Here is a 13,274-nt window from a genome sequence, read left to right as displayed (position 1 = left end):
TTTTAGCAGTAATGATATTAGAGTTTCAGCTTCCAATATGTTTACTGCTTGTTTAAGTTAGTTATTCTATAACTCATTAAAGGCAAAATGTTTCCTGGATGGATGGATGGATGGATAGATAGATAGATAGATAGATAGATAGATAGATAGATAGATAATTGTTTTCATTTTTGCCAAATATCTTTCTGGTTCTTGTCAAAAGGTCCTTTAATTCTTTCTTAGAAAGATTCATTTGTAAGATCTGTTATCCCAGTAACCTTCCTAATACTGAACCAGAGTTGTTTTTCCCTGTTTAGTAATGATGCATTATTTGTCAAATATACCATTAAAATCTGTTTGCTGACATTTTGTCTGATTTTGGGATATTTATCTTTAGTATCAAGGTTATGTTAGCTTTTTCACTATACTAGAAGAGTTTCTTTCCACCTCTTGAAAAATTTTGGAAATTTCTCTTTTCCCAGGAAATTAGCAAAACTATTGTTATTTTAATTTATTATTATAGAAACTTCTATAATATTCTTTTAAATATTTCTGAATATATTTTATTTCCTTTCTAGTTTCTGATTATCTGGATTTCTATATTTTTTCTTTTTTCCCTAATCAAATTCACTAAGAAATTACAGCCCCATCCTAAAAATAAAGAAACTTACAGATGTAAATTTTAGTTCTGTTTATTTTCATGGATTTGTTAAATTTGCTTTTCATCTTTAAAAAGTGTCTAAATAAACTTCATTAAGATGTATACAATTTTGCATTTTATTTTAATGTTTGGTAAAGTTGTGACTAGGATAAGAGTGATTTTTGAGACAATATTAGATAATCACTAAATGATATTGTAAACAACCGGAGTAGAATTGTGTTCCCTAGATAATCATAGACAAGATTTTGGGATTATTTTTTCCTCATTTCAATAACCCACCAGGGATGGGAGTTTCTTCTAAGTCCAAATAAAGTTTGCCGTAGGCCACACTTGGCAAACAAAGGGCACAGGACAGGAAATAAAACCCTCCAGTGGGGCAGAATTGGTCATTTCTCTTCAATGCGAGCTATACCTGGAGCATGAATTTGGAGTATAGATCGGGTTCAAGGAGATGCCCCTACATTGGTGAGTGCAAAAGCCTGCCTGATGTAGAAACTTTACAGCCCAAAGGAACCAATATTTATACCAACTTGAAAAGCACGGTTTCCAAGGTTCCCAAAAGGGACAGGCCCAATTACAAGAATTGCTACATACAGAGAAGCTTGAATACATGGCATCCTTTTATGCATTTATTTTTCTTCTATTCCAAATGACATTTACCATTCAGGGATCATTTGTACTATAAGCAATGTTGCCTAGTAACATAGTTAACATGCCACATTATTCAGGTTTTCAGGAGAACAGAGCTATAAATTAACCAAAGGGCAAGTTTTTGTGCAGAATAAGGAAGTGTATAGTTAGCTATATATATATAATTATTTTTTGCCTAACTAAAAATATATAAATGCAATATTTCTTATCCTGCCATTATAACTTAAAAATTCCATTTTAAATCCTATTTTCTTCTCTTTTTTTGTTCTCCATCTTTTTACAGGTAAAATATGGAAATTATGCTTTTGTGTGGGATGCAGCTGTATTGGAATATGTAGCTATTAATGATCCAGACTGTTCCTTTTACACTATTGGGAATACCGTTGCTGATCGAGGATATGGAATTGCATTGCAACATGGCAGTCCTTACAGGGACGTTTTTTCACAGAGGTAAGATTTGTATGTGGTCCAAATAAGGAAAGAGGGAATTTAGACCAAGGAAATTCACTTGGCTATCCAATATAGTTTATTATATTTTGTTTTCTTTGTCTGGACAAACATTTCATTTTCAATAGCAATAACTAAAAAGTTAGTCATGAGTGGTTGTTCAATAAGACATTAATTTACTAAAGTATGTACTGAAGTCTTATGGTTACATAAAATATTTTTCCCATATAAATGAAAAATAATTAGTGTTGTATATAACTGATTTTACTCTAAAATTTGTTATATAAAAGAATTTATTATGGTAGTAATTTCTGTTAGAATATGAGCAATCTACTCTTTGCTTTTATAAACTAAATGTCATATTGTTAGGAAAATTATTTCACTTGTAATTCACTTGTGAAAGCATAAAAGTGAAAAATCTGCTATACTGAAACACTTAATGATAGGGGTTTTTCCATCTGAATTTTGCAAAGTACCTTGGGTAAGAGTTCTATTGTCTCTCATCTGGCGACAAAGTAGACATAAGACTTTGTCATGAAAATCAAGGAGATGGCTTATTAAGAAATTATACCCAACTCAGAATTTGCTACTATAAAGGAGGTCTTTAAAAAGACACTTTTGAAATCTTCATTTTAGATTAACAATGTATATGAAGAATTTAGGCTCTGAAAGGGCTTCACAAAGATCAGCATATTTCATTCTGTCTGTTACCAAACAAGCTTGGACCTAACAGAAATGTATATATTCTAGGTGGAAGTGCATTCCATTTGACACTGCTAGTAATTTATTTATTTTCTACATATTCTTTTGTCAATTCTATAAAAGGTAGTACTAGACCAAAGGGGTGTTTCAGATAGCAAAAAAGCCCCAAATTTCAAAGTATTCAAGTCGTACTTCTTGAAATTTTAGAATACCAAAGAAACTGGCATTTTGTGTTTCCAAAAAAAAAAAAAAAAAAATCTAAGCCAGTAGCCCAGAATTTATGCCATAACTCTTCCATTAGCTAACTACAAAAAACCTAGGTCTCTTTCATTATTTGCAAAATGATGACATTCGATGAACTCTAGGTTTCTGTATTAGTAAAGTTTTCCATATAGCAAATACCTCCAAAGTATCTGAGACTTAAAAAAATATATTCCTCACTCATGAAACATTAAGGCTGCATTAGTTTTGTTTTTCTGCAAGTCACGTGCCAACTGTAGGTCTGCTCTATGCATCTAATCATTCCAGGGCACAGGCTGAAGAAGCAACCCTTTTTGGACATGCCATGTTATTTGCAGATAACCATCACAAAAGAAGCTGGTAGAAATAGGCAGTGTCTCTTGAACTTCTGTTTGGATATGGCCTATGTCACATCTTCTCCCAGATCACTAACCAATGAAAGTCACATGGTCAACCCAAAATCAATGGGGTGGGTAAGTGTATTCTACATAAACAGAAGAAGGGAGTAAATAATTGTAAACAATATTACAATTTCTCAGTGGTCTCCTCTGGCTCTAAAAAAAAAAATTCTAAGTAAGAGTGAAATATGCATAATAAGATTTACAAAATATTAAGGTATTTATAATGATTATTCAACCAAAATGCTTTTATTGAATACCTACGAGACCTATAATAAGGTCCACAATGTGCAGATGCTAGAGAGAAACAAACAGGGAAACCAATTATCATATAGGAAATCTGCCTGCAAAGCACTTTCTATCTAGTTGGGAGAGATTAGACCAAAACATATGAAGCAATGGACAATATAAACATTTCTATAAATTTGTGTTGACCTTTATATATATAATAACAATATTCCTTATTTATATTGTGTTAAAATGTGTAGCTGAAATTTGGAAAGAACTGAGCAGCATATAGAATAAAGAGCTAAACAAAGGGGACATGAGTGTGTACTAGAATTATCAGAATAAGCTCTCCAGAGGAGATAAGCCTTGAACTTGATCTTGAGGGATTAGTAGATTACAGTTAAACTGAGAGGAAAAAAATATATAATTCTTGGAAAACAATGGCCCTGATAGAGTAGAAATAGAAGAAAGCATGATATTTTGTGGAACAATAGGGGCACTGACATAATTTGAAAGGATATTTGAAGTTTAGAATTCTTATTATAGGCCAAAAGCAGCTACAAGAAGCTATTTTCCATTCTAGAGTCTAGGAATAAAATGATGAAGGTGACATTTAAGGGAAGGTTAATCTTATTTTGGTATGAAGGATGGATGTGAACTGGCAATGACTAAAGAAAACTTGGAGACATGAGAAAATGAAGGCCTGTTCAAGAACTGTGCAAGTTAGAATGATGATGAAGGAAAAAATAGAAGAGACTTTTGTAAAGGAGGATGCACACCAGTGTTTTTATTCATTTAGATGCAAGGATTGAAAAGCATGGTAGAGTTTAAGGAAATGTCAGGGTTTTATGGTGGAGACCAGCAGAAAAGGATAATGGAGCTTAACATGAACCAGATAGTAGAGAAAAGGATTACTTATTCCTTAGTCTTTTTCGCATTAAAGGTGTTCTTTATTTCCAGATAAAGCCAAATAATATGTGAACATAAAAGCAATTAAATAAATCTTTATAAATTGCATCAAGTGTTCCATTTCTTATTATCACAGTGGTGCTTTACCCACCAGCAATTTGAATTCTGAGAAAATGTACTCCAGTAAACTAGGGGAAGCATAAAATTAAGTAGCAAGCATTATTTTTCCTTTGTTTCATATGCATTGTGGATGTGCACAATTTACATTATCCCTTTCTATAACCTGCAACCTGGTTCCCTGACATCTGGAAGAAAAGAGAGCCAGAAAACGAAGGTGATCAAGCAATTGTCATGTGCCAACTCATCTATTGATACACATGTGCCACATTTAATCTGCTATCAACTCTCAGTCTGAACTAGAAAGTATTTGCATTTGTTCTATTTTGCTATAGCCAGTAGGGAAAGCAGATTTTCACATTTTCATTAATTGCATTTCAAAATTATAAGCACCACCAAATTTAGTGGTTTTAGTTCTCTCTGAAAATCATTGTATTTAACTTTGATTCATCAATTCATCCTGTGCTGTTGATTAAACTAGATCACTGATGGCTATCATGATTATTTTCAATGAAAATGACAGTATTCTTGGTGGCTTTCAATGCAGTATTAATTAATGACTTTTCAGTGATTTATATGCCTCGCCACAATTTATAAGATCTCAAGGTATTTTAATATTTAATAAATAGTAATAACTAAAAAAAATTTATGTTAATACAGCAACTACCTTTTTACCTATTAGTGGATATCTTATATGCTTACATATTTTATTGGTACTTCAGAACAATCTTACAAGATTTTGCCCATTTGATTATTATACACTTGCATATTAAGGCACAACTATTATGCTGCAAATATATACACTGAATAGGTGGGCCTGCACCTTGGTATGCATCATGTTCAGCACGGGAGTCATGGAATATAGTTATTCACTCACTTGTTCAATTGTATAAGAGTAGATAAACTTAAATTATTTTTAAGGACCAGTCTGTGCTATAATGTATATAGCCATGAAACTGGATAGAAGAGTTTTTGTGCACTAAATTATATAATTTGGCAGCAGAAGTTAATGTATTTATGTATCTAATCAGGTGAGTAATTGGAGTTATTATTTTCTGGTTTTGTGGGGTGGTATGGGAGTTTCTTTTTGTTTGCTTTTTTGCTTTTTTGCTTTGCGTGAGGATGCTATGATCTGTCATTTGACATGAACACAGAATGCTAGACACTCTTGTTGACTGCCAGTGATTGGGATGGGGGAAATACAGCAATTCTTGCTAAAGTCTTTTTTTTTTTTCCATAGAAGGGATAAATTGGGAGTGACTGCTAAGTGGATATGGGGGTTTCCTTTTGGGGTGAGGAATATATTCTGAACTAGATAGTGGCGATGATCCCACGACATTGTGAAGATACTAGTGGTAAATTTAATGTTATGCATATTTCACCATAATAAAAAATATCAATGAATTAGAAAATAGATCATGGTAGATATAGGTCCAGTTGCTAATTTAAGCAAAATAAATAAATACATGTAACTAGGACAAGTTGAGTAAAAAAAGAGGGTGAAATAACAATGTGTAAACAAGAATTAGAATTATGATCTACACAGACCAAGAACAGATACCTGCTGTTGAACACCTTACTATAACATGTTACCTTCTCAGAAGGAGAAGAAGGAAAGGGGGAAAGTGGCTGTCACCCTCCAGAGCAATTGCAGTCCCATGAAGAATGTCTTTGGGCTGCTGAGGACTGAGTTTTAGGACTCAGCTTTTGCATCTTTCTTTAGGATATACGAACAAATTTAATGTTAATGAAGGCTCATGTAGACCTAAGCAAAAAAGTCTTGTTGCCAGTCCCCTTCGTGCAGCTGTTCTTTTTTCAGAGATGAACATTATGGCTTAGCCACATGGGTATTCCTTGGGACAGGAGTGAATAAATGATCTCTTTCCACTTGCTTGACCTTCCAAATAGGGTGGTTCCACATTACATAGACTCAAGGATATACATGCCTCAGCAAGCAACATTCCTTCCAGTTGGGTGGTTTCAGACAAAAAAAGAGAACTCCTGCACCTCTGAGAAATTACCAGGGGGCTAAACAGAGTAGGCACAAAATCAGTATATGTTGTCCTGTTGAGAATTTGTTTGCAAGATATAACTTGCGTGGTTAGTTAAGTGAAATATTTAATATTAACTTTTATGATAGAACTGTGGTCACGCTAGAAGTACAACTTATTCCATTAGCCCAGGTAGATTAAGGAGAAAATGGTTGGGTTAATGAAATATTAAAGATGCAAAATTTGGTCTGAAATCTTTCTTGTGCTCTTTGGTAGCACCACTTCTTTATGAATTCCTTCTCAATCAAATGCTAACAGATTATGCTATCATCTTAAATCAGAGATGGAAACATCTGTTCTGTTCTTGTTAGCCATTCCCTCTTTCCTAGAGCGTCGATTTGTAGGCAACCAGTTTCCTCAGTGTGACTTTTTTCAAAATGAATGAAGTCATCTTTTTATCCTAGGTCCCTTTTGAACAGCACCCATTTCCTGCTAGACATTTTAGCAGCTGTTGTCTTTTTGAATACTCTCCTTTTTCCCTTGTTCCCCTAGTTATGGAAAGCGTTCAACTTGAGTCCTTAGGAAAAGATGGAGGACATATGAAACATGAGAGTGGAGTACATGTCTCCATCTTGTAAAGGCTTTATGTCTCCTTTATGGTTGTCTCATATAGCCTCAAAAAAACCATTGTTCTAAGCCAAGAGTCAGTCTTGCTTGGCAGAATCCAGACCAGAGTTGGGTAATGGCCAGGAAATGGGTCTTTTATAATAATGGTTTGATTTTTTTTACATCTCAAGAGAATCTACTGATATGATATATTCAAGAGAAACTTTGCTAAACTTCTCACACCAGTTGTACACACCTTAATCCAGCTGTGTTTCATATAAACACCTAGAAAATTCTCTCTCACATACACATACACCCACACACTTTCTATCTCTATCTCTCTCCATGTCTCCTTCTCTTTCCATATTTCTACCTCAGGGGTTCGAAATAGAATTAATCATAATTCTTGATTTATGATATACTTTCCTTATTTTCCCATGAATGGATGGCTGCTTTTATTTTGTTTTATCAGTTTTAAAACTCCTTAGATACAGTCTTTTTTCCCTTTCACTGTTAACTATTAGAATGTCTAGTGCTTTACTCTGTAGTTTTTCTGGGATTCAGGAAAAAACATTAGGTATTTTCACCTCCCTCTCTCAATATCTCCTTCCCTTTACCATTTGGGTCCTGCCTGATGTTAGTAAGCTCCTTGAGTTCAAGCATATGACTGTACATCCTTCATGCCTAGCAGAGACTGAGCATTAAATAAATAGTTGATGGATGAATAAAAAGCCTACCTAACTTTTTAGTCAAAGATCATCCTATTTATTTATACTCAAATATCTATGTTTTTGGTTTTCCTAATTTTTTTAAGTCTTCAGTTTCTGTTATATTTTTTTCTGTCTTGATTTTTCCAAATTTTTATACAATGATTAATAAAACTCAGAAAGAAAAAGAATATAGGCCAAGTACTTGTATGCATTTCTTTCTAACTCCCTGCTGTAAGAACTTTTATGCTTTCATTCCTACAAGGAATATAGAAACCTTCCCTTTAACTTAAAAGCATAGAACCCTAATCCTTTCAATCTCCAACTAGAATGAGGTAATTTCCAAACATTTTGTTCCCTTTTCATGAAGGAAAAAAGCAACCTCCGTTGCCCTATTGGTGACTTCAGGATCTATTAACAACTGGCTTAAACTGCCCATTCATTTAGCTGGAAGGATCCTTCACAACAGTGCTTATAACCAAACAGTTTCCCTTTAGTGGTAAAAAATTATAAACAATCCCTCCGCTCTGAGAGTAAGAGTGACATTGTCAAAACACATACCTAAGCATTAAATAATGTGAAATTTACATTAAACTGTACTGTATAGAGAATAAACTTTAGAGAACAGGAAATCAGTGAGGGATAGAATAGAAAAGATTTTATTAGACTTAAGCTAGGAGTACAAAGATAAACAGAATTTAGATGTGGGGACAATGAAGTAAGGACACCAATAAAACATGAGGAAATTATAGACATGAAAACGTTATAGTGTGTTCAAAAGATGATAAGAAGGAATACTTTGGCTGGAGGTATTGGTAGGAGGATATTGCTAGAGAAGCTAAAATAGAATGTGTTACTCTGGAGTATTGATAGCTGCCACTTCTTAAGTTCCTACTATACTAGCATTTGACATATTTCATGTAATGCTGCCAACTCTGGAAAAAGGGTGTTCATTAGTTATATATTAATTTGAGGAAACTGAGACTCAAAACTAAGTATCTTGCCAAGGTCACACAGCTAATGACAAGTGGAGCTAGGATTCAAACCTGGGTCAGAGCTCCTTTCCTTAGGATACCACACTAGCTTTGCAGAGCTCTGAGGAGAGGACTAACTAGGCAGAGCAGCATTTGAGAAGTATTCTGAGCTGTTGAGTTAAAGGAGGTGAGAGCTTAATTAAGGAAGGCCATTTACGAGACTGTTTTTGTATCCCCACTGGGAAGCAATGAGAATGTTTTCAATGAGAAAGGGGGAAAGATTAGGTAATAAAAAGCTACAGTTTGAAGAAGGGATAGGCAGGACTTGCTGGACAGTAGAAGATTGCTTATAAGCCAGGAACTCAAAACAGAAAGGCTGTTCAGATTCGAGTGTCCAGAAACAAGTCCCCCATTTCTCCTCCTCCTTCCTGCTTTCTTATTTTTCTTTCTCGGTCACCTGTTACTAACTTAGCATTGGCTCTATTTTATCTCCAGGTAAAACCAACTGGAGGGTGATTTCTACAAAACATGGACTATATATATTTTAAAAATCATAATTCACTATCTTGTAGAACTTTATTTCAAAGAAACGTCCAGTCCACAGATTTTTTTTTGTTCAATCGTAGCTCATATCACACTCTCATGTCATTATTGGTACTGCCCCTTAGATATTACTTTTAAAATATATGTATGCACATATATGTATATATACACAAATATATAAAGTGTTAATAGAAATTTGTTTATCAGATATATAATTTTCTTGTATACACAAAAAAATAATAGAAATTTATAGCATTTTTTAAATGCCTTCAATTTGTAAACTTAAATGTTTCAAAGTTGAATTGTATGTTAGTAGTTCTGCTTCTGATATAGCACTGAAAGACACAAACTCTTGGAAATAGAGTTATTGTAGATAATAGCTACTCTTGAACAATATGACAAAAGGGATCTCAAGGTTTGGGTAGAATAGTATGTTAATGACATATCAAATGCAACTTTTCTGAAATAAATAAAATATTTAGCTTCAAAGCATCATTGAAAACAGATGGTGCATGCATTCCCTGATGATTGGTTGTTGCTGAAATAACATTAAAACAAAATGGTTTCATCACATATATGTTTTATGTCCCAAGTTAAAAATATATATAATGTAGTTAAAATGGGCATGTTTATATAAAGTGAGAAAAGAAAATGAGGAGTCTAAAAATAAAAGCTGAAAAAGGACACTGAAAGTTAGCTTTCAAAGGGATATAGAAATAGAGTGAAATAATGATTTTATTATATAATTATACTTAATATTTTTATTTTAAAATTAATTTACATTTTAACCTATAAAGTATGAAATTAAATTAATTTCTTCACTCTTATAATATACATCTATTAAATAAGGATTAGACTTTGGACACCATTGAAAAGGAATGTTCTACCTTATTTCCGATCAATAGCCCTGTTTAGTTTGCCAAAGGGCTGCTTATGCAAAGTACCAGAAAAAGGAGTTGGCTTTCATAAAGGGCATTTATTTTAGGGTAAAAGCTTACAGTCCCAAGGCCATGGAATGTCCAATTCAAGGCCCAATAAGAAATGCTTTCTCACCAAAGTCAGCTACCATTGATCCTGTTGTCTGCCAGGCATGTGGCAAATCAAGATGGCTGCTGATCTCTGCCTTCTCCTGGACTTCTGTTTTCCTGCAGTCCTTTCTCTCACATGGCTGGATGAAATATGGCAGAACTCTCTTTTCCAGTGTGTGTCTTCATTTATATCAAACCTAGCAAGAGGATGGAGACTCAACCTAGATCAGGCCTCACTGACATAGTCCAATTGAAAGGGTTTCACACCCACAGGATGGAATAGTTCACAAATATAATCTTTCTCTTTTGGGAAGTATTAAAAGAATTTCAAACTGCCACAGCCCCTTTAAAACATTTGTTTTTCATTTAAAATGTAGAATTTTGAATTTAGAGAACTTCACACAGAAGAGAAAAACTTGAGTGTCCTTATTTGTTATTTTTTTCTTTGCTTCCTGAATGCTTGTTTAGTTTAACTGTTGTTATGACTAATATCCCATGGGTTTACCAGTCATCCTGACTGCTGCTACAAGTGGAGATCCTGTATAATTAACATTTGTTTTAGTGTTTAGTTTAAATAGATGGGAGAATAAACACAGTTGGTGATTTTTATAGTATATGAATATTTCAAAAATGTTTATTCTATGAGCACTATATAATTTTGGCCTGGTTTTATTAATCTTGAAATGCAAATAACCAAATTTTGAAAAAATTTCAAGTCTTGACTCGAAAAGTATTCTTAATTCTGACTGCTGAACAGAGTCCTAGCCATTAGATAGTATAACACTGTGAATCAGATTTGAAAGGTCACAAGATTCTATTTTCCTTGTACTCATATCACACAGCATTTGTGGAACACTGCATCCAAGGTATAATGGTAACTCTCTTAAACAAGCATCTTTATTAAACTTTTTCTGAGAAAAGTACTGAGGCATAGGGAAGATAAATGACCAGTACAAGGTGCAAAGCATTATTTCAGCTGGCTAATAAGCCCATAACACTTGACCAAGCGGCATTGCAAGAACAAATATGATCAGCTTTTTTCTTACCAGATTTGTGTTGTACAAGATCTCATTAGGTATTGCTTCATTCAAAATGAAGTTATACAAAAATCATAGTATTACAGTGATATAAACTCAGTGTCACTAAAGGCTGAATTTTTAGCAATACATTTCAGAATTTACAACTACAAATGTGTATGGCACTTGAAAGTACATGTGTGCATTCTCATAAAACACATATACACCACCAGAATCAATTTTAAGCTTTTCTAGATAATAATTTATTAGATTATAGTTACATCACATTTTTTATTCAGATCAACTATTTTATTCACCAGAATTATCCCCCAAGACATTTGTTCACTATTTTAAACAAATAACTACTCTAAAAGGGAAAATTCGATATTACTTTCTCATAGACACTTAAAATATCATAAACCTAGTAACATCATGGGAACAAGTGCAAGGACTCCCATGTTAATTATGTTGAAAGAGGAAGCAGCCATAGACTATGAGACTTGGATAAGATTTTGGCATTTGTTTAGATGAACTCACTGATTTTGCAATGTGGAACCAAGAAAGGAATTTGGGTGACCTGCGAGAATCTAGCCATTGGTCTGAGTTTGTCCTTGGGCCATGTGAGTTTAGGTTCTTAGCCCAGTGTTCCATCCCCTAAAGTGTTTGAACAATTTCCTTTGTTTAAAAAAAAACAACTTTTTAGCCCTGAAATTTATTATTAAAATAAATGTTTTCACAAGCACATTTACCATGAAGATCTTGCACAACAGAACAAGAGTATTTAGTAAATTTGTTAAACAAGATCATACACATGGCTAAACATCTGTTTAAAAATTGTCATAACTTTATAGAAATATAACAAAAGTAGCAAGAAGATGGATAGAATATTATGGTATGTATTATTCCTAAATTACAGGCAGAAATATGACAATGTAAAATAAGAGTTAACATTCATTGCAGACTTACTATGGGCCAGGTACTATTCCATGTGCCCGAGATATATTAATTCATTTATATATGAGTAAATACTATTGTAAGCCTCACTTATACATAAAGAAACTGAACTACAGAAAGTATTTCTAATTGCTGAAGGTCATAAAGCTAATAAGTGGCTTGAACCTATGCTGTCAATCACTATAATATCCAGACTCTTACACAAGTCTACACACTCATGTTAGGATTAGAAATGGATAACAAGCATCCAAATTGTCTTTGTTCTGCTCAGATAGCTCACTTCTCTCACATTAAAATTCTAATGAGCATTTTAGTTTAAATTAAGTGTAGGTATCTTTCAGAAACTTAAACATCATCCTGATACCGAGAGTCCTCCATTGCTATGAGGTGACAGATTCATCTGAAATAGAAGCTGTTTAGCATCAATTGATCAGAAATAATAAAAATATTGAAAATTGAAAGTTGGGGAGGATACTGCAGTCATTTTCCCTCCTTCCCATCTTTTGCTACAAGCAGCTAAAGACTGTATTTAGCCAAAACTTTTATTTCTTCTTCCATGGAAGCTTTCATTCATTATCACTTTTTAGATAGTGGAATCCATACTTGCCTCTTATCTAAGCAAAGAACTTCATAGTTCTTTGAGCAGCTCAAAAAACTATCATTAACAATTAGACTATTCACATGCTGAACATTTACTACTAGGAAAAAGAATGTACTATTTTTGGACATGAATTATGATTTAGACAAAAGTATAAAAATTTCCATACAGAGTGAGACTCTTGAGTATGTACAGCTCAAAATGACAAGTCCAATAGATGGACCAATGATTGTTATCTTAATGAGTATACTTCTATAATCTAACACCAACTTCAAAAAGAAAAAGATGCACTTGAAAGTATATACCTTATGGCAGTTTGGAATTATTTATGAATTCCCAAAAGAGAGATTATGTCTATAACCTAATCTATTCCTCTGAGTGTGATACCCTTTGCATTAGATTCAGCTGACATGTCTTGATTAAATTACCTGTTAAGAGTAAGGCTTTGGTTCAACCATAATGGTAGGGCATGACTCAGGGTTGAGTCCTCACCCCCTTCTTGGATAGATATATTAATAAATGGAC

General features: G+C 33.5%; 1 protein-coding gene across 2 annotated transcripts in view; it reads left to right on the top strand.

Moving 5' to 3' along the window:
- The window catches only part of GRID2 (glutamate ionotropic receptor delta type subunit 2), a 1,588,204-nt gene that overhangs the window by 1,411,240 nt on the left and 163,690 nt on the right, over nucleotides 1–13,274 (top strand). For both annotated transcript variants that reach the window (XM_058295409.2, XM_004470379.5), the window contains exon 14: nucleotides 1,575–1,741. In XM_058295409.2, the coding sequence (XP_058151392.1) occupies nucleotides 1,575–1,741 (167 nt within the window). The remainder of the gene's footprint in view (nucleotides 1–1,574; nucleotides 1,742–13,274) is intronic.

Source organism: Dasypus novemcinctus, chromosome 1 (assembly GCF_030445035.2).
Source record: "Dasypus novemcinctus isolate mDasNov1 chromosome 1, mDasNov1.1.hap2, whole genome shotgun sequence".
Classification (NCBI taxonomy): domain Eukaryota; kingdom Metazoa; phylum Chordata; class Mammalia; order Cingulata; family Dasypodidae; genus Dasypus; species Dasypus novemcinctus.
This window is presented reverse-complemented; position numbering and strand designations above follow the sequence as displayed.